At 36.9% G+C, this 23,524-nt stretch overlaps 1 protein-coding gene across 1 annotated transcript in view; it reads right to left on the bottom strand.

Moving 5' to 3' along the window:
- SPOCK1 (SPARC (osteonectin), cwcv and kazal like domains proteoglycan 1) overlaps nucleotides 1-23,524 on the bottom strand; it is a 287,906-nt gene that overhangs the window by 90,756 nt on the left and 173,626 nt on the right. The window contains exon 5 of the mRNA XM_084535944.1: nucleotides 5,558-5,690. Coding sequence (XP_084392070.1) covers nucleotides 5,558-5,690 — 133 coding nt within the window. The remainder of the gene's footprint in view (nucleotides 1-5,557; nucleotides 5,691-23,524) is intronic.

The following is a 23,524-nucleotide window of genomic DNA, read 5'->3' as shown; positions in this document are numbered from 1 at the left end:
TGTACCTTTCCATCTTTGAAGGGTACATTAGTCATTGAGGTGGTATGTTTTGTAATTTAAGATCATCCCTATTTTCATTTTCTGATTGGTTAAGTGCAGTCATCGTCATGTTCAGGTAATTGCTTTATTAACTAGCTTAATTAAACTTCCTGTAAAACTGACAGCTGCACAGTTATTATTCTTAATGTGTTGCTGACAAAAACATTAACTAATTACATAGTGCTCTTTACAGGGCTTCCTTACCTCACAAGCTTAATTCATTAGTACTTTAAAGAGCTTTGAACACTGACTGCAGTATACTATGGAAACGTTCTGTATTGTCAGAGTATTAAATAGAGCTCTTTATATCCAGGAAACAGCAATCACTCTTTGCAAGTCTTATAATAGGGGAGAGAGTTCACATATTTTAAAACATCCGCACTGCAAGCAGTAGGTGGACTCGGTGAAGTTTTTGATAAACCTAAAGCCTAGAGAGTTCAAAGTTAGAGAAAAAGAATGATAAAGAATTTCTAAAGTTGCCAGATATGTAACAAAGTTTTACATGTCCAAGAAGTGCCAGAAACTATTACTGGAAACAGGATACAAGGACTGAGTAAATACAGACCAGATTTTCCATCTGTGTTCAACGTGTCATGTCACAACATGGAAATATCTGGCACCACTAAAGAATCCCACCAACCATAAAACAAGCTTGTTATCTGGAAAACAACAGAACATAAGGAAAAAATACTATATACCACAGCCACATCATTTAATTCCCTTCAGCTTTAGCACTTCTATGAAGCTGATAAGATAACCCAGATAAATAACTGTGGCAAGTTTTGAAAACACTTCGAAAAAGAACCAGAAAGATTTTATACCTAAAAAGAGTGATGAGCCTTTGAAGCAGTGCTACTCCTATATATGAAGATAAATCAAAATAAAGTTGGTTTTAATGAAAATCCATTCAGTTAGAAAAACATCAAGAAGATCTGCTATGCTGAGGATACTCAGACCTGATGTTAACATAAGATGTTAACCTAAGCAAGGATCTGTGATTTTATTTCATGGTTTTTATGCACAGCATCAGTTGCTGAGTGTCTCTAGAGATGTCCAGCCATAATGTCATGTTCCAGTAAATGTGTTCAAGAACATAGCCCATGCCGAACATTTCCTCCACTACTCTGCAAATGGCTGCCTTTGAAGAATCCCAATCCCTTATAGTTGGGGGGGGAGGATAGGCAGACAGTCTCCAGAATCATCAGCACTATAATTAATGTAAATAAAATGCTTTCTTTTAAAACACAATCTCTACAGAAAGCACTAGAACAGAGTGTGACAGCCTGAGGATTAGCAAACAGTGCAAACCAGTAAAATGATATGGCAAGATAGCAAAAGCACTATCGTCTGTGTGACTGGAAGATTTTTTTTATCCATTCAGGAATGACTAAGGCATCATTAGAAAAACAACAATTAAAAATGCATTGGAAGTAACATTCCTGGAATTGAATCCTTAATGATTTCTTAGTTTCCAGGAAAATAGAGCACAACAAACAGAAATCCTCTGCCTTCCGCAAGCTTTATCAAAAGTCATTCCAGCTCATGCTCTGCAGTCTTAATTTTGTTTTAAAGGTGTGAAATTAATCTTTGAAGCAGAAACTAAAAATGCAAAACAAAGATAAGGAATACTCAGGACCAGCTCAAAAAGAAATTTCAATCCCACTCAAAGCTGAAATGGAATATACTTTCTTAAACAGCAGTACTTCAGTGAAGACAAGTACATTAGCTCCATTATCTGTGTGCCTCATCTAAAGACAGGGATGCCTCCACTTTGATGTAAGAACCCAAGAGCCACACTAGCTCTGTGCTGCAGGCAGGATACTAGGCTGAGGGACAAATTGCAGATCCTTAAGAAGAGTGAGAAAACTACAAAGCAGTAAAAGAAAAAGCAAATTAGGAACAGAACGAATCATTCCTGCCCAACTATACCAATCATCCCAGCTTCTGGTAATCACTGGCTTAGGGACTCAGTGTGCTAGAGGTTTAGTAGCCTGCAGTGGATCCATTCCCTGTGGATTCATATAAATCCCGTTTATAGCTTCAGCCTGCACAATACCATGCTGCAGTGAATTTTACAATTCTGAACTGAAAAAAAATAAGAATACTTCATTTATTTTAAAACTAACTTAATTTCATGAGGTCTTGCATTATGAAGCACAACATTCTTTTTCCATGATTAGCTATGATTTCTTATAAAAATAACACAAAAGTGTTCAGAACTCTGTGCTTCCTTGCAGGTTCCACACCTCTGACAACCACTGCTGCCTTTCTCCATGCATTTCCTAGTTCAACCCTGTTAGCTTTGGGATACAATGATGATAACTGAAGGCAAACGAGACGTCCATAATAATACAATAAAGTTTTGTGCTTGTTCTCAATTCCTTTCTTATTACTTTGTTCGCAGTTTTGCCCAGCAGTGATCATTATGGTCCTCTTCTCAAAACCAGCCAGAATTATTCTAAAATCAAGTGGCTAAACAAAAGCCTGTGATGTGTATATTTTTTTCCTCTTAATCTGTATTTCTGTGTAATTACTGACACACAAGTTTCATCTATATTATTCCATTTTCATTCATTTTTACCTCAGCTAGAAGTCCAAAGGAAGAAAAAAGCAATTCCAGAACAAACATCACCGATGGCATTGATCAGTATCCTCCAGTCATTAGCAAAACGCTTTGATGCTGCCTTGCCAGGCTATGAATACAGTCAAAACCTGTCTTCTGCCTGATCTCCTACCCCTGTGCTGGCAGGAAGAGGCAAAATGTAACTGAGCCAGGAAGGATTAAAACACCAGTGTGTGCCTGTGCATACTGCCTGTGACTACATGAGTAGATGGCCAATGGACAATTTCAGAAGGCTCTTTTTTCCCTGAAATGTAGTGGCTACTCTCCATTTTTTGCTTACATGCTTAACAACCACCCTTTCATTTGCCCAGCATATCATTGCACATGCACAAAGCAGCTGATGCAGAGCCAGATACAGATACATACACATGAATGCAGAGCAGCATGGTGTTTGCCCACACTCAAGTGTCCACCTTGTTGTATTTGTACAGTCAATAATGGAACACATCAGCGCTGCAGTGCCAGAAATAATACTTGCCAACTGCACAGCACATGGAAAAAAATTACCAAGGAGAACTGTGATTTTAGTGACTTCAGGATCAAATGGATTAAAGCAAGAAGGAAGAACAACATCATCTGGTGAAAACTAATGAGGAATTTGGGGAAAGCAGTTATAGTAATCCATTCATAAAAGATAGACCAACTCATGGTTTGTACTTACAGTAAAAATGTTATTTGTTAGGACATTAAAAATACATTACTTAATTTTAATACTCTAAAGTATCTTCACTTCATTTATCATTTTGTCTTTGAGAACAGATAAACAAAGCAGAACCTTTAGATGAAGTTGTATAGAAGCGACCATGTTCTACAGGCTACTGTAATAATGCACTCTCAGGTTTACAGTGCTGTAAGCTGTATACAGCAGAGAACAATAGCACTGCTATAGAGCACCTCTGTTATTTAGTAAAGGTTAACAAGACGTGCATCCTCTTGCTAGGACCGAATGTCATAAAATAGGTTTACCAACCAGCATGACACTGGAGGAGATTTCAATAAAAAAGTTAAGAAAAAGCAACAACAAATATGCATTGTGACCAGCCATCAGAGTATTTAAAAAGCAACGAAACCTTATGTGCTCCAGGTTGAGGAAGAAAATGGGGACAAAAGCCGAGGAAAAGAACTTGCTGTGCTTTAAAAGTTCAACAAAATACTACAATTTTCCATTACTAGGACAGAAGCAACACATAGTTAAAAACACAATAAACAAGTGTTGCTTCTGAATAAGTATTCCACAAATCTAAAAAAAACAACAAGCCAACCACAACCAACTCAAACACCCAACTTCTGGTAGAAATGTCTGACAGTGAAGCACATCAACAAAAGGAATTGTTTGGGGTCTTTATTGTAGCACTCAGTCTTGTAGCTTAGCACAGTAGCTTGATGAATTTATGACATTTGAAGGATTTTGGATGAAGTGTTTGGCTTTTATGGTAGAAATAAAACTCCTCCCAGTGACACAGGCAAGATGCACAGAAGTGAGTTCAATAGGATGACTGAATACTCAGTGAAGGCTATTTACTACAGACCACTCTACCACACGCTCTCAAGAGTTTAGAGGCAAAAATATCGATTTTAATGTGAGCTCAATTTTAATCCTAAATACCAATGGTGCATTACTCTATTAAATATCCTAGAGAGTATTAAAAAGTGCAGCTTGTTTAAACAGGCAACTTAGAATACTTTTTGTGTATTCTGTATGTAGGAGAAAATTTCTGCTGATTTTCTTCTTTGGCCATGCAAATCCTTCAGCCAGAATAGGGTAGAGGCTTAAATGAATTAGCTGTGGCAGCATTTTAATACCTGCATCTATTAATGGATGAGGTATACAAGCTGCCCAGCTGAGAAGAGAATGTAGAATAACTGTGCTGATGACACTGCACCTATATCACAACAAAGAATCCTTCCCTCTTCAAGGTTTTATTTTCCTGTATTTCTCCAAGGTTTTTCTTCGGTTTTAAAGCGTAGTTTTACTGGGTGTCAAACATTACCTTGGACCAGAAAGAGAAGAAAACTTCAGGGGCATTCCCTAAACATGACTTCCAATGCCTGCAACACTGGTAATGGAACATGTATCTGAGACATGGAAGGTTTTATTTGATAATAACCCTAAACATGACTTCCAATGCCTGCAACACTGGTAATGGAACATGTATCTGAGACATGGAAGGTTTTATTTGATAATAACAAATCTGGACTGTTGAATAGCTGTGAAGACAGCTTCTTTTATTGAATCAAGCCCTAAGGTGATCATATTTTTAGTATAACAATGAGCCAATTTAGTCCTGCTCTGGGATAATGCCCTGGGTTATGGGATTTTTTTTTTTTTTTTTTTCTTTTAATGGTACCATATATGCTGCATCTGGCACAGAAGAGTATTAAAAGAGATGTAAACAAATTGTTGTATGTTAACAAAACAGCCTGAAGGAAAAAAAAACAACAAACAAAACAACCTATTACAGAACAATGATACTGTCAAGTTATTTTACCTTTTGGGGACAAAATCTAAAGAAAATAAAACCAAACCAAGCCAAGAACTACCCTAGAACCATCTTGCGTGACCAAGTCAGTTTGGTCAGATGCCTTTCTTTGCATCATTGATATTGGAAGCATTCTACATTTTTAGGAAGAACAAGCAATTTACAGAAACATGAATCATGAAAGTCATAAAATTCTGGTTTGTCATTTTAATTTGGTGTTTTTCAAATACGTAAATGTGTAAATTTATTAGCACTTTTTCTACAGAAATAAACTAAGAGCTACAGTAGCTCTACTGTAAATTAAATTACAGTACTCTTAAATTTAATGCTGCCTATTAACTAAAGCCATTTGATCTTCATATTACAGTCTGCACAGTCACTGCTAAAAGGATTTCAGGGCACGAACAGAACTTACCTTGGTAGTATATGTATGTCCATCAGAGCCACAGACAGGGCTTGCATGCATCATGGGGCAAGGCTTGCATTTCACTATGTTAGCTGGTCCAGTCCAGTGCTTCTGGGCCAAGTTTCCTTTCTTTTGTCGAATGCTGTAAAATAAGAGGCAGCAGTTTTTTTGAACCTGCTTGTGTGAAACAGAAGAATGAAAGCTTTTCTGAATAAAGCATAGCTTGGTTTTCAACACAGTATTTATTTAAAGCAAGAAAGTTTAGTATATCTCTTACTGATACTTCTATATAGCACGTGGGAGTAGACTATCTTGATATTGTAAATTGGTTCACACTGTTAGATAAACAATATTTGGCAATTTTGATTTGTAACTACTTCACTTCTAATTACAGCATTTTGTTAAACCACACCGCATTCCTGGTGAGGCATGCATGCGACACTAAACCAAGTTGTGTTTTCACTGGGTCTCCAATTCCATGCCTGCAAAGACACTCCGCTGTAACCTACTGTCTGGTAGCTCCACAGGTGGCTAGCACTGCTCCCTTCTCTCTTTCAGGGAACAAAGTCCTTCAAGGCATTTATGAAAAGAAATTCTTGTTCAGGCAAAGTTCAGATTAAGACCAAGTATCAATAATTTAAAAGTGAAGTTGTTTCAAAACAATTGCTATATATATATTAGGTTATAAGAATGTCCAGGTATAGATAAAAATCAAAGAACTCTGTACGTGCTGCAGCATTCTTGATATGCCAGGTCCAGAACAGCTGTTATTCTCAGATCAGTCACAGTCCTGGTAGGAACACCGGAGTGACAGAGCATCCCCAATTCTACACATGCATTTGTACCACAGTCTACTCAATGACTACATTAAAAATAAGTATGAAGTGACATCTGCTCTACAGTCTTATTGGAAAACGTGCAATTGATTCTGATTAATGACTCATTTTCCTATAATAATGAACTACTTGGCTGCTACAACATTTACTAATTATCATCAGCATACTGTTGTAAGCTGATTAAAAGTTTGCTTTATAAACCACAAGTCAATGTTACAATGCAGATTCATTTTGGTCATGTGTACTTTCACTTGAAAACATTTACAAGGGAAGGGATCACATCAGCTTTGCTGGAGACTTAAGAAAAATAACTACCATCTGTTTCTATACCATAGTAAGAAAAGATATGATACAACAATTCAACTAGAAATTTACTTCAATGCACCGCTGAATGACTTTATCACAGTTCTAGAAAAATATATACAGATATATTTTAAAGCAATTTCGCTGCAGCTTGCAATTTGCTACACAATACCGACTGATGTAATGACACATTCAGCTGCTAAAATAATAGAAATTCTGTTCTTTCATCTCAGTTAAAGTTTTCTTCTAGTATAACCTTTGTCACAGTGATGACTAGTACTATATAGAAGCTCATGTCCACAGAAGGAATCCAATCGTGATATCATAAACTATGAAAACAGAAGCCCTGTTTTAAAGACTAAATTCCCTTGGTTGTCTTGAAGAAGTTTTCTTAATCCATGGAGCAGCTTCCCACTTTTTTTTTTTTTTTTTTTTTTTAAACCAGATGCTGAATGCTGCAGATGTGAGGTTGCTCATCTCTGAGTCTACAACTCTGCAGACATGTTCTCCATGGTGCTGGGGCTGTACAAACCATTACTTTAAGTTTTCCAGCAGTAACTTTTGCTTCTTTGTAGCCCCCATGTCTCCAACTAAGATGCAACGATTATCTTATTTTCTGGAACCATTTCAATTACATGCTTTTATTTATTTATTTATTTTTTATTTCCAGCTTGACAAGAAAATTTGCTCATTCACTTTACTAATGGCCCTGCACTTCTAGAAGCATACAAACTGGGAGTGAAAGTATGGTGAAATGCAGTAGCGGATACTGATGAGCAGAGGCTGGAGAACGGAGACATGAAAGGTGCTGAGCTCTTCCTTTGGAGGCAGCAGGACGGATCACAATTCAAAGCAGACTTTACCTTTCCACAGCCCTTGACTGCCACAATCTCAAAAGAAACTCATCTGTATGTAAAATCGTTCAAAGGAAGAAAGTTTGAGGCTATAGAAAAAACAGCTGAAGAAAGGCTAAACTTGAAATGTATGATTTAGTGCCTCTGTCAAAGCCATTAGCCACAAAGCATTCGGGATGGAGATGAGTGACTGAACTAACAAGCACCTCATCAAAATTAAATGCAGATTGAAGTTCTTGGCTAGACTGATGCCTAACAAATCACAGGATCTTGAGGCTTTGAGTGACATGCCTAAAATACATTACACAGCATTTGCGACCCAAGTTCTGTTCAGGCATTTCACACTACCCTAAAGAGAAAAGTCTGCTCCTGGCATGGCCACTTGGCCCTTTCTGCACAGACTTACAGCCCCCTCTTCATTTCCTTACTCACTCCTGCTTTGGCCACTTCAGGGTTTGTACTGCAAAGCCAAATTCTGATGTAAGATTTTTCTAGAACTAATGATGTTTTGTTGCTCTCCCATCCCCACTTAAAATAATAAAGAAAAATTAATTTAAATTTGACCATTTCATGTCATTTCAGCAGCTCATCAAGTCTGGTGGCCCTTTCCACCTCTTACTGGAGAGCAAAGAGAACAAAACACAGCCTTAGTGCTAAGCTCTGCTCCTGCTGCAGGTGCCTTGAATTCAACAGCAGTGAGAGCAGCACCTCCCCTTGTCTCTTAACTATAAAGGTTTCACCTGGACTTGATTCAAAGCATTTCATTTATATACCTGGAAGGGAACAGCATTAACACTGTTCTCTTCTCCCAAGCTGCTTCATCTTCAGGATCTTTTGATATTAAAAGGGAACTGATGCTCTCAAAGGGGTATTTAATAACAAGAACAATTCACAGCGGAGTATGTCTCAAAGCATTTTATTCTTTCCAAAGGAAAATACAAGTTAGCAATTTTAGTAGTCCTTTACATCAGGTGCATAATGAGGCAGGGGGTTACTGCAAGAAGTCTGCACTGATTTTAACTTCTGGATTTATGATTTTGCTGGCATTGTAGTCTGGAAGCCATTTTGGTTGCAAGAAGCAATTTGGATTTCAAAAGCGAATTTATTCTTTTCAAGCTACAGTTTTGTCAGAAACAATAGCACAAAATGTCACTGTATTTGAAGCAAGTCAAACACCATTTTTGTCAGCTTGGTTGAGAGAGCAATAATTGAAAGTTGTAACTGGATGCCCAGATCTTCCCCCTCCCCTTCAATGCCAAAAACACAGGTAAGTACCCATTAGAGAGGACATCTTTTTTTTTCCAGAATTAAGTGTGTATTTTTCTGGAGTGACATTTTAAGACAGGATAAGGCTTCTGGAAGCTGTTCAAGCCTATAACCCCTAACAACACATCAAACATCCAAACAAACAAATTAAAACCTAGACAAGAATATTGGCTGCCATAAGCAGACAGCCTGCAAATCCCTTCTCAATGGAAGGGCACATTCACACACTCTGGGAACATGTTTTACTATGCTAATCATCTTGTTTTAGAGTAAATATGTCAGGAGCAAGACAGGCCAAAACAAATTAAGCTTTTTTTTTTTTCCCTCCATGACAACTTAACCAACTTTAATCCTGCTTTAAGTCTCAGAGTCAAAAGGATCTACTACGAGTCATCGGAAAATAACCACTATGCAGAGAGAACAAGCTAAGCGCTCCCCACTGGGGTAAGTATCTGCCACATTCATAAGGACAACTGAACCAAGTATTTCCAATAGTCTAGAAGAACGTAGATGTGAATGTCTTGCTCAAGCATTAAGACTTTTAGAAAGACATTGCCTGCTTTCACTTTTCAGACTGATGCACTGAAAACTATAGGATTCAAGGATTAGTTAAGTTTTACAGAACTTAACCTCTTAACGTTTTAACATATAGGCAATTTTAGTGACTGAAAACATCCACACTTCAACACAGGGGGAATGCACACCAACACAGCTTCATTACTCATTATACAGACATAATACTTACCACATACTGAGAAAATACAGGAAAACCACATCTTTTTTGCTTGCACAGGAATACGAAGAACGCAGCAGAGTTTCCAGACATCATCATCCTCCTCCTTCTCCTGACACCATTCACAGTAGCTCTGGATAGCCACGCTGCACGTCCAAAGCCACAAAACCCACGCTCCAGCCTGGGTCTTCCAAGTAAAGAGCTTTGGCTACAGAAAAGCTCAGCTCTAGGAGACTTGGCTTTACCCGAGATTTTATTGCTTCCAGGTGTGCCCCAGGGAGCCAGAATCTAAACCCCAATTAGAGCTGATTTGTGCAACTGGCAGCCCTTCCCCAGCTGGCTGCCCTGGGGGATGCTAATGCTGGAGCCTCTTCCCACCTGGCTGGTGACTGGGGTTTGCTCCTGGCTAGTGGCACCAGCTCTTGGCACTGAGACAGCCAGCCAGAGGGGTTTGAACTCTGCCTTAGATTCAGATAGTTTATCAAATTATATGCTTCAAACAAAACATTTAGGTCAGAGTCATAATTTAAAAAAAATAAAATATTAAAAAATTAGTTCAAATTCTGAGCATTTGACATGGGCTGTGCTGCTTATGAATCTCTACATTTTTGCCTGTAACAAATCTCTCCAGGATGGCACAGAACAGTACATATACCACAATAACCTGTGGTAAGGACAAGGACCAAAATCACAGAATCACAGACTATCCTGAGTTGTATCTCATTTTTCCTGTTGAGGGAGTCTTTAGGTGAAGCTGTGGTGAATGCAGCACCAGGCAATGTATAAAGACATGACATTAAAAATGGGGCCCTGTGAATTCGATACAGAATGTCTAAATCGAAAGTATCAGTTTTTGAGACAATAACTTATCAGAAAACATGGACACATTATGTTTTAATAAGCTGTACAATTTTCCTATATAAACTAATGACTATAATTGAAAAAAAAAAAAAAAAAACAAAAAAACAATTGAAAAATTATAATTTCATCTAAGATGGTAAATTGTATCACTTTTTTTTTTTTTTTTTTTTTTTTTTTTGCTTCAATTAAAGCGTCATATAACTGCCAGCTAAGGACAGCCAAAATATCAACAGATTATATAAGCAAGACCAAGCCTGTGCTTTTATGTAATTACATTTGATCTTCCAAGTGCAAATTCAATTCCAGCTGTCAATGAACTTTAATATTTATAAAGAAATAAAATGCACTAGAATTCAGGCTTCTCATCCAGAATGTGTAACATATTTGTAGTAGTATTTACCTTCTGGTATTTTTCATACAAAGTTTAAAATGGAAACTTATTTACAAAATTTACTTTTTCCACAGAATTTACAACATTAAGAGTATGAAGGTGGGTTGGAGCTGGGCATCCATGTACGGGCCCAGCTACAGCCAGGATTTTCCATATAAGAGAAGTCTTTAGATAACTTGGAGTTATGGCCATTGATTTGCACCTACAGCCTGCATGGAGACAGTCCTTGAGATTACAATTAACTTCATCCATCATTCTTACTTTCCAGACCTTATCTCAAATCAAAATACATTGCATACAACTGCGTATCAATCAAGCTCTACTGTAATAAAATTAAAACTTTCAGTGCACAGACACCAAGTAGTTGTGCTTTCTGAGAAGCTGGAAGAAACTCTGACAGAGCAAACTTAAATGGCTTCCTGAAGCTGGAACAATTCACTATTGAAAGAGTTTAAAATGTACTGCCTGTACCTTCCCTATGCCTTGTGCACAGTTTGTTCTTGTCTCCCTGAAGGAAGCTTATCACACCAAAGATAAACCCAGCAGTGCCTGGCTGTTTCTATCTTTCCTTTGCATAAGCTGTTTTTCTTGTTCTTGAAGAAGAGAACGACAGAACTGAAATTTGCCAGTACAAACTGCAATGTTTTCCTCTCTCTTTGTATCACTTCTGTGTTCTATTTACTGGAGCTAAGAGTTTGGCCTCATTTCTACAACCTTTTATATTTTTTACAACATATGTATATACCTTGAGCAACTAACAAATTCCCCTTGTATTCAAGAAAGGTGAATACAAAAGGCTACACACTTTACATTGAAAAAAAACAACAAACACAAACAAACCACAAACAACAATCCCCAAAAAAGTAATACTAAGCTTTTGAATTAGACACAATCTCCTTATTTAATATAAACACTGTAAAGCGAGAATAGACATATGAAGAGTCATTTTTTTACCTGGAACTTCCTCCTTCACATGTAAAGAATTATAACATGTGAGGCTGCCTTGACAGTCAAGGAAGAGTCAAGCCCCAACTTCTTGCCAAGAATAAGAAGGCAGTACAAAAATAAGCACAGGAGAAACAATGTTCTGGGAGGAACAGGTCAGCCAGATAAAGGGAAGATGAAAGTTTTGGTACAGCCATATATTTTGCAAGAAAAAATCCCAATATGTTTTGCAGCAAAAAAGCCCTGAAGATTCTTTCATGGATCCTTCTGGGACCAGCAAGCAACCAACTTTTGGGAGAGAACAAAGGGTCTTGCAGCCCAGGGTGCTCAAGGTTATTGGTTCTGCAAGATGAAGGATTTATTTATTTATTTGTTTTGTGGCAGTAAAAGCATTGGAGAATTTGGAAAGGCTGACATAGATTTAAAGGACCTAGAGGGCCAGAAAAACTGCAGTCTGTTAGGCTGGCGGATTGGACACACCTATGTATGCAATTTCTGAGATCCAGAAACAATGTCAGTGAACCTGAGAGAACCCCCCTGCATGCGTCTGCTTGAGCAGGACCCTTCAAAGGTCTGTGTCTAAACAGCTTTAACGTGGCATTTCAATATGCATATTGTTTAAGGGCCACACAACTTCTGCTCAGTATCAGGAGTATCAGGATCTCTCAGTACAAGCATCCTTCTGAGATGTTTGTACCTGACCTTACTCGTTCCTGGACTAAAAATTACGAGATTAAGTATTCATTAAGGTCATTAGAGAAGTATGTGGATTTCTGCCTTTGAGCACTTTAATACATAAAAATGGTGTTTAAAAGGTCCCCTTCATTCTTGGCTAACAGATTAGTATGCTTGCAGACAATTTATTTTTGAATTTAAATTTTTAATGATTTGCAACTTTTGTACCTAATACCCATGTTCTACAGCTGCACAGATAAGGAAACTGGCAAGGCACACAAAGGAAAAGGACCAAAACAAAATATCCACACAAACATACAATCACGGTGTTTTTAAAAGTCATTATGCTCCCTGGAATAAATAAAAGAGCTTCTAAACTGCCTATTCTCATGAATTTTCAGAAGAGAATTATTTTCCTTTTCATTGTTATTTTTATACTAACATAAAAAGGAATCTGAGACACCAAAGTATGTAAAAATAAAATGAAGTGCCTTGAATTTCAGAGGAGGAGGAGAGATAGCAGGAAGTTCATAATTAAAGCTGAAATCTTCTCTACCACTCCTTGGTTTGTAATGATCTTCATCTGCCACTTCTGAATGCTAGCTTTTGCATGCTGGGTGAGGTGATGGAACTTAACACAGTGTTTAATGGTAAAGCATGCAGCAAGTTTAGTACTTTTTGTTGGCGTTTGCTTTCTTTCTTTCTTCCTGTGACAACCTATGTGGCTTTTCTTCACTCCTACCAGAAAAGAACACTTCTGAAGAGGATACAGTACCTTTTCTCAGCCCAGGATCTGATTATTTTGATATTAAAATATTGTATTGATCAAGTCTGCCTCCTTCTGCTGCTGGAGCTTGCCAAGATTTCTGAGGGAGCCGAATTGCTGATAGAATGTGAGATTAATCTTAGCTGTCACATTTGGTTGGGAAGGAAAGCCAATGCTCACTATGCCCTGTTTCATGCAATTAGACACCTTCAAAATTGTTTTCACCGTATCTGGAAGTGCAGTCATTTCCCACCATTTCCCCCCCACAGCTCATATTTCTAGTTAAAATGTTAAACCCTCTGTGGCTGACTAGCTGTGCAAACAGGAAGGTGCAAGTTACAAGGTGCAAGGCTAAAAAATCATGGCAGGTTTCTTGGCAACATTTAATAACATCAGAAAGTTCTAGCATGATGCCTGAATCACCCAGAAGCTGCAGACCTCCAAGCTTTAAATGGGTCTCCTTCTTGGCCAAGTGCAGGCGACTGTCAAGTTTAATATCGTCAACCCCCAGTGTCTCATTTCTCTGCAGACATTCTGCTAGCTGGCAGAATGAAACTTTGGGACAAACGAGTGAGCTGAAATAGGTGGCAGGCCCACACCATGATCTTTATCAGCTGTGTCCTTCACTGTGGTTTATAACTTGGCCTTATTTATTCCATCAATGGCACTACTCCAGTCACATGCAATGCATTACTTCTACGTTTCCAAGAGCCTTACTGCCCAAAGAGTCTGAGCTTCGTTTTCTTTTATCCATCTATCTATGAAGCAAAAAGGTTCAGAAATCTTATTGTCACTTTGCAACTACAGGGAAAAAATCAACAACATTCCTCCCCCCCCACTCCAATCCAAGCATCTTTAGACAGCTCAGCTGCGTTCTGCTTCATTATGTTGATTTTGCTTTTCCTAAGGCGAATAACATGCAATCCTCACAAAAATTGACATGTTGCTGGTAGGGATGAGAAAGTAAATGCATTTTACAAATATAGTAATAATTTTTGCCCTTAAGGCGCTAAACCAAATGCTTCTTTTTAAAAATGACTGCACCGTACTTCTGTTGTGTGAATACTTGCTACCATTGTACAAACAATCAGTTACAAGCTGTGCTAGCAAAATATTTGCCCCTTCTGACACATTTTATTATGAGAGAGGCTTATTAAATTCTCAAGAAGCCTACAGCAGATTAAACTGTTGAGGATTTTTACAATTAGCATACATTACCTAAGAATTCATATATAGTTTCTGAATAGAATTGGATTGCCAAACAACAGTCAATCAGGAAAAAAAAAAAAAAAAAAAAAGACACAAAAAACAATCCCAGAGCCACCTCCAGAGTGTAGTCAAAATCCACTATTCAAGGTTAGTTTGGAAAAATAATCAGAATGCAGTTTCCTATGTCAGAATAAAATGAATGTTAGTGAAATGCATGCTAACCAAACCAGATATAAATATTATAAGGAGCTGGGTAATTTTAAAATCCCATCCTTAGCATCTAAACAGACTAATGCTCCTGTTGCTTATTCAGCATTGCTGATTTACAGAGCCCAGTACTATGAATGTCTAAATATTCTGCTGAATTTCTCAACAAATTCAGTGCTGTCTGTCTGGTTATTTGATGCTAGAGATTGAGCTCATAATATCTTTACCATTCCTAGCTTCTCAAATGAGGCCATCAAGAGCATTACCCATCTTACATCATACCGTGTCTTAATGAAAGGTGACTAGAGCTTCAGGAAAGTCACAAACCAATAGACAGAATTTACATAATCACAGTAATTTATGATACTAACTGAACACACATGATCCAGTCTAGAGACAACACGTGCTGAAACACACCTTTAGGTAAAATTTGAAGATGAATGCAATTGACATACTTGCAGAAACTGCAAAGTATACATTTCACGAGTTACTTCCACTGAGTTATTAAAATTTCACTTTGCTGTGACCTTGAATCATGAAGCCTAGCAACCATGCATTATAAAGCATCCATTCTTCCCAGATTCTTCAAATATGTAGTTACACAGGTTCCTCTACCCGTGGAGGCTCAGGCTGCCATTAAATTGCAATGTAGCCATATATTTACACTTGAAAGTTTCAGCATTTTATAGCTGATTTCTCAAACGCATATTTTACCATCCGAGCCTCAAACAGTGATATAATTTGATATAGCATAACTGAGAATGTGCTGCTAATTTATTAAACAGGAACAGGTTTAGTGCAGATAATATTGTTGGCTGAAGATGTGCCACCTTACTTTCAGTCACTCCTTTCTACTTAAAAGTCATTTCAGCATGTCTGTCCCTTTGTTTATCTTGCTGTGATCACATACCCATCCATGTCCTGTCCACTCTGATTTTGTCCCCATCTGTCCTTTGTGACTTAGCTTATGAGAGGCTAAGCAAGGGGCAAAATTTCATCTCTAACAATTTATTTGGCCTAATCCTAAATTGACAGCCTTCCTCACAAAAAATGGCTGCTCTTGAGTATATTTTTCATCTGTACTGAGCTCTGTTTGTGAGCTCTGAGATAGCTTTCACAACAGCTTCTCCTTCAGTTTCCGTCTCTCCACTGTCCTGCTACTAAGTTTTGCTTCTCTGTACCCTGTTCTTCTTTCTTTCTGCCATTTTCTGTGCTGCACTGGTGGAAGTTGAGGGCACTCAACTTTTTTGAGCACTTTTTTTTTTTTTTTTTTTTTTTTTTTCTCCCAGTTCAAATTCATCCTATTTTTTTTTTTTTTTCCCCAATGTTATTGAATTTCTTCATAAAGCACTTTTACTCTCAAAATCTACTGTCTGTCATCTACCTTCTGCCTGACTAGTATCTCTGCCTTTCTCCTCCAGGCCTATTTTCTCAAGATCTGGTCAACTTGTTTAAGGAGAATTTTATAAAATTGTCAGAAATTGCAGTACTTTTTCCTCCTCATTCTTTTATTTAACCATTTTTATTCCAGTCTTTCAACCTAACAGCTCTGCTCTGACCTCCTCCCAGCTAATTTCCTTTTCCCTTTCCTTTTCCTCTACCACTTCTGAAACTTTCTTCTGCCTCACTCAACCTCAAAAACGAGGTCCCTTGGAGAAGCAGTTATTTCTTCACTTACTCTTAACAGTTCTTTCCATCTCTTCTAGGGAGTATCATATTAAGTATTATATTCTCTCTAGATGGTCTCTCAGTGTCATTTTGATGCTTTACCTCAAATAGTCTAGTTTTCTTATCTTTCTACAAGTGCATCCTGGGAATCTGAGAAACTTTGTAGACATTGTCTCTGGTTTATTATTGTCGTTTCTTCTCAGGAATTTGTTGTCCACATCAGAAGCTCACTATGTCAAAGCCAAGAATTAATTTTTCTTCTCACATCAGCTTCTCTATTTTTAGTCACTGTTCTCCTATCAAAACACTTATCATCTGGGATTATTCTTTAACCATTTCCCTCCTTTCCCAGATGCAAACTATAGCATATCATCCCTCTGCTTTCCATTATGTCTAAGAAGAAAATAGTTTACCAAGAATTTACCTATCTCTTAAGCTTTCTTCTTCAAATCCTTCCAGATCTCCTGAACAACAGTCGTCATATTTTGCTTGTTTATAATCTATTCTTCTATTATTTTCAGTCTGTATACTTTTCAGGATACAACACGTACTTTTACCTTTAGACCTATCAGAGCTGTGGGTAACTAATAAGAAATAGCATTGGCGTGGGAAAGAGATATTTGCAAACGTAAAGTATAGAATACAAGTTTATTTCTTCCCGGAGGTGGAAAATAAACTACATGCCCTAAGCTACCTTCTGCATGACCCTATTTCCTTCATATAAAGAAAGCCCAAGGCTGGTTAAATTTTACTCGGATGGTTGCAGAACAGCAGCTGCAAGGTTGCTCCACATGTTAGAAACATAGATTATCCCGAGTTAGAAGGAATCCACCAGTATCCCCTGACACAGCTTCACGCTGTTCTGTCAGGTCCTATCATGGACCAAAGAGATGCCATTTTGATAACTACATTTTGGTTTCACTCTCCAATGATCTTCATCTCTTACCCTGCTTTTACAATTTATCAGAGAACCCTATAAAAAGATGGACTGGAACAGTTAAACCACTCAGTATCAGGAACATCGAAACTTCAGCTTTTGACCAATGGTCTACAGAAAATTGATCTCATCATGGTCATGGATCCTAAGGCGTCAGTGACAGACCTATACTCTACTCGAATGTGAAGAGGGCAGGGTTTACATTTCAGCACTCAACATATGATGTGCTATCAAGAGTTGGGTGAAACTCATTATGAAATGAATAGCTCTCACTGTGTTTCTTCAAAAACTGGAATATGAGTTTCTGAAAGGACTATGAACATAATTTATACAGGCAGTTGGTACAAAGTGAAGTGAAAATTCCTGAATTAACAAAGGAATTAATTAAAAACCCTCTCAGAGTACTGAGCTCTTTCTTTGCTAAGCTAAAATATTGTTGCAAATGAAAAATTTATACACAGATAAAACATAGGAGCTCAAGAAATTAACTATGGATGAGGTGCTAAGTAGGAATGACCACAGTGTAATTCAATTTGGCACTCTTGGGTTTCAGGTAAACTGGATTAGCTAAAACTAGAAAAATATGTCAAAGGACTTGAAAGAGATTTAAAGCCAGATGACTGACCAGAATAATGGCACACAGCATTACAATGTACAGCAATGAAGAATGGACAGACTAATTTATACGACGAAACTACAAAATGTCCTTTCTGTTCAACATGGACCATCAATTTAAATGCCAATAAGGTACAAAGAAAGAATTTATAAAGAAGAGGAAAGAACAAGCAGAGGACATACAGTTTCCTGTATTTCTCTCTGTTGAGTCATCTTCTGAGCAAGGCCAGAGACTGGATGCTAGCCTAGACGAGCAGGTTTGTTCCCTTATTCTTATTTTAAACTCTTTTTTATGAAACCTACACTCTTGACTTCTTAACTCTTTAAACAAATGAACAAAACCCTTACATTATGCTTTATTACTAAGGTTAATTAATCTTCCACAGTTGATGATCACTGATGATAACAAATAACTAATTAGAATGTTTTTGTTTTGCTTTGTTTTCTTTTATTTTCCATAAAAGAAAGTGGGCTGAATGGTAATCAAACCTAGAAGCTAGATAAATCAGCAAAGCAAAACACCCAACTGTCACTTCTCATACATATTAAATATCTTTTTTTTTTTTTTTTTTCTAGATATTATCAAAATACAATTGTAACAGAGTCACAATAACAAAACTAGCATGAGCAGACTCTGTTAGTTCTTACTATAGTAAGTAACTTTATATAGTTTGAGTTTGGATGACACAAAGACTTATGAAAAATACTATCTGAGAAAATGGAAAAAAAAGACTGGGAATTTATTTTTAATAGTCGGCATTTGACAGAAATCAGTGAATACTCAGGCAAAGGATTTCATTTTTCAGAAATAATAATACATTTCGTCTCTACCACTGTAGAAATAAAATATGAAAGAAGCAATGCTAGATCACTTCTACATAATGAAAACAGGAGTGAAACTGTCTCCAGACACTTTTCGAGGAGCAAAGCCTACTCTGTCACTTGAGATAATCATGAAAGAAAACGATGTCTTATTTCTCTAGTTACAAAAGGTAATTGAATAATCAAATAATTTGTAGGTAACTTTATGATATAGACTCTGTTCACAACCTTAACATAAAATGAATCTGTCATGCCTTCAAGACAGGAGGTGGTGGTTAAATCAATCTGGTTTTACTGATACCTCAAAGATTGTGCACTGGAAAGTCAAGGGAGTGGATTGTATCTACCTTTCCATTAACAGTCATACAGACTTAGTACAGTTTGGGTCTCAGATGAATGTCATTATCATCAGGCCACTGAGAGAATTTTGCATAATTAATGAAATATTCATTGGGTCAGACATGGACAGATATCAATTTGACAAGCCAGCAACTAGGGCACTCACCTAGGCTGATGAGACCAAATCCCTTCTCTAATTAATACAGAAAGAAAGAAATAAAAACTACAGACTTTGAGGGAAAGCCATAAAACAAAAGCCAATAACCACTTACCAGAAGAGCCAGGAGACTGGTCTACTTGAGTCAGACAGCTTGAATCTCTCTTCCTTACATTCTATATTAGAGGTCTCTTTACCTACCTATTCTGAACTGAGACACTTTTTTGTCAAGAACTATTTTGTACATTCCTAGGAGATATGTTGTTGAATTGACAGGAAAAACATTTTGTCAGAAAACTCTAGAACATACCTACTCAATACTTACAGCTGAAAAGTTGTTTTCATTTTAAGCCCATTTCTGTTTCTACTTTCTCAAAATGTGCCAACATGAAAAAAAAAAATCAGCAGGGAGCTCAGCTGTGTAAACTGAGACTACAAAGACTGTACAGATAATTCTACAAAGGTAGGAGCTAATCCAAGAATGAAAGGAGCCTGTCCACCTCATGATGCATTGCATTCATTAAAAAATATAAATAAAGTTTTAAGTACTGTACCTAATTTTAATATTTGTTTTCATAAAGCTGGCAGTTTCAGACTGACTGCAGTACTAGTTACCTTTTAGTTACCTTTTTTTTTTTTTTTTCCTCATATACTAATTAAAGTAGGAAATAAATTTTGACCTTTTAAATTGCAACCAATGAACATTTTGTATTTGCTCACCATAAATCTTTTACGATTTCATTGTTAAAGTAGAGACATAAATCCAATAATTGACAGCAAAATGGCTTGATAATTCTCACTTAACTAATTTGCAAACTTGTTAATCTTCCTGCCCCTGCTCTTCCACAAAGATTTAAGAGCAGAGATCTGTAGAAATGTTTCCTGGTAATTACACTTCATTAAATTAACAGAAACTATCATGATATATTTCCTATTTACTTATTTTAGACAGCTCTACATTCTAGGTGGCTTAGGATGAATATACAGTCCTTGGTAATTATCAAGAAACCACTGAGTTTACACATGAGAAAGGTGAATATAGATCCTCCAAACATGAATTGATCCCATAGGCTTCCAAATCTACTGTTCTGTAAATATCGGATAAATCAGTATTTTCCCACTGAGGAAAGTGAATGTTGGCATTCAAGTTGTCTCAGGGACTGCCTGCTCACAGCCATTAGAGCATCAAATCCACCAAGCCAAATCCTGAGGGTTGCAGGATTGTGAAGCAATAACTCTTCTTGTTTTTAAGGAGCCATGAAGGGGCTAGTTATGAAATAAAATTTGGTATTTTGACTACTAGCACTGAGAATTTAGCACTGACTTTCACACCAGATTCCAGGAGAAAGAATGAGAGGAAGAGCTGAATCCATGGAAAAGAACTTTATTTTCCATATTAGCTTTTGATGTTCAAAACCCTTTTCAAATCATTAGAGGTTACACAAGAATTTTGCATTGGTGATATGAACTTGTAATTACAAGGCATATTAGCATAGTGTTTTATTCTTTGACTCCCTTAAAAAAATGGCTGAACACTATGAACTCTATGAACTCTAAAATATTACACAGAAATATCAAGATTTTCTCCTCCCCACTTTTAAAGACATTTAAGATGCTCACAGGAATGAAATTGCCATATATTATAAAACTAGTTTAAATCTAGAGGTACAAGCAATATATTTTTGAAGTGTGCTGAGGTATTACTCTTTTTGTCTAAAAAGTTAACGGCATAGTATTGCCTTTCGATAGTTAATTTGCAAGTGGAACAGTGACACCTGAATAGATATATTTAAAGAAGCAAAACATTTTGGATTGATTTCTAGGCACCATTAGTACTCCGATGTACAGAGCTTTAAACAGACTTTGTGGCTCATGTCCGTAAATAATGTCAGTTGTGGTTCATTGGTTGAATTAATCTGATATAAAATGACTAAATTGAAAATCTGTAGGTTGAGTTCTTGATGAGTTCTGGCAGAGTTCTAAGCAGGCAATCATAAGCTTTTTAATGAAAGGAGAATGATAGAAATTGAAATATTAAAGAAGCAGGATGTAATAGACTAAAAGTTAATTTTGATAACCTAGCTTGTATGAAATAAGAAAAAGATTGATGCAAGAAGCTCCTTTTTTATGTTTATTTATTTTTTGTTTTCATATGCTGTTTCTTTTGAAAGTAACTCATTAGACTGAACTGCCTGGCTTTGAAAGGGATAAAACACATAAGACTACTTTTTCTCTACTACTTCTCATATTAGCTGTCATTCATGCCTTCATTGATAATCTAGTTTGAAACTGGCAAACCTGTGTGGAGAGGGTCTTAGTAGTAGTTTTTAGCAACCTTTCACACAAAAATGAAAGCAAGATACTTGTGGATGAATTCCTCAGGGTGGTCTTGGGTATAGCTTCATCAATTTTCCTGTTGAGATTTTTGTGCCTGAAATTATGAATGATGTTGAACAAGACGTGGAATTCAGCAGAAGTCTGCAGAAAACCACATCCCCCACTTTCCATCCTGGCAGAGCCATGTAGACAATGTAGAAAGGCATCAACTGTGCACCGTAAGAGGTACAAAAGAAGAGTCTGGCCCAACTCATTAGAAGTTTAGCCTATTGCTATCAATTCCTTTCACTGTTATTGAAAGGCTCTAGAAATAATAACTAGAAAATCTCAGAAGTGTAATGGTAAAATATAGAACAGTTTTATGAACAATAAAGATGGGTGTTTTAAAAGATTGGTAGGTTTAGAAGTTATATATGTTGAGTCTCCATCATCTTGAAGACACATGATTGTAAAAAGCAGCAAACTGACCAGTATCGAATGAAATGCAGTATTTTTGAAGGCCTAATTTGCAAATTTCATGCAAAATATATTGTTTGTAATATTCACTGCAATTGGAATGTATAATGCCATTTATCAAAAGGCAGATTTTAAAATGCTGCACATTTAATACTTTTTCCAATATAATGGGATGTTGGAAATTGAAGAAAAGCTTTAATAAAACTCCTTTGCTGTAAACATCACTCCCAATCTTACAAAAACATGCCTTTTATTAGTACTAAAAAGACTTTTCCACTGAACACATTCATGTCCTGGGGCTTCTACAGAAAAACAAAAACAAAAACAAACAAACAAACAAACAAACAAAATTAGAATCTCCAGTAAATAGATTATTGTATAAATAGGGAATAATTTTGAAAGCATTGGAGGTCATTTGTAAACATTAAATAATAATTTCTGATTGACTGGATAACTCAACAGATTTAAGGAAGGGACAGTTAAAAAGGGACAGGGACAAAAGAGCTAGACATCCATTAGGTATTACAGATTTTCTTCTAGGATTTCTATGGTTAAGATTTTTAGCATATAGAAAATAGAGAGAGCTGGAGTCAGGAAATATAAACTATTGGGGTATGGTAACCTTAACCAACTGTGCTATGGTATACCCAGAAGGACTGCAGATTGATGTAGTCTTAGAGAAAGTCAGCCAACAGCTCAAGGCAGTAACACATCCAGACCTACATGTACAAGGTTAATGGTCAACTGTGGTACCAATCACATGTATGTGGAGATTCTATACAACTGTCCTCTTGGGTCCCACATCTGAATATACCTACCTGTTTGATTTTTCATAATAGTGATAATGATGATGTGTTACGGTTGTTTGAACAAGTACCGAAAATCCAAGAACTGCCTGGCTACTCCATATGCAAGCCTAATTTTTTACAGGGCCAGGATACACATGCAGTGAGCCCCATCAATCTTTATTCATTTGTTCATTATTCATTTGTTGGCAAATCTCTTGACATTTACCAAACAGATGGCATTTATACCCATTACTGTTTTCATTTCTTACTCACTTTAAACTGTGCAAGGAGCTTTCCAGACAAAACGCCGATGTCCCTTACATGCTGTCAATTGCTGACAATCTGAGTCAGGAATAGAAAAATGCCATGGAGAAGGTGATCGAACTTTTAACTCGCCTTCCTCCAGATATCTCACATACCTCAGATTGAACCTTTAGAAAAACTCAGTTAAAGCTTGAGATTTTCTGAAGCCTTTCATAGAATATCTGAGTTGGAAGGGACTCACAAGGATCATCGGGTCCAACTCCTGGTTCCACACAGGACCACCCAAAAAAAAAAAAATTAGTTCACTTTGAATAAATTTAGGCTAAAAATTAGCAGATTTCTAACCAGAAGAGTTGAGATGCTAAGGATTCATCCAGCTGGAGTAGAGGGGGCAATACACTTTAAGACAGAAATTGGTAAGCTAATGAAAAGGTTTGTATGATACTGCTGCAGGGGGACAATGAACCAAGAAGTCACTTCTGGTCCATCTTTATACACTGCTAAAAGGGACTATTATGAGGAGGAATATTATAAAGGAATATTCAAC

This window comes from Aythya ferina, assembly GCF_964211825.1.
Source record: "Aythya ferina genome assembly, chromosome: 14".
Lineage (NCBI taxonomy): Eukaryota > Metazoa > Chordata > Aves > Anseriformes > Anatidae > Aythya > Aythya ferina.
The sequence above is the reverse complement of the archived record's forward strand: the minus strand, read 5'-3'. Positions and strand labels throughout refer to the sequence as shown.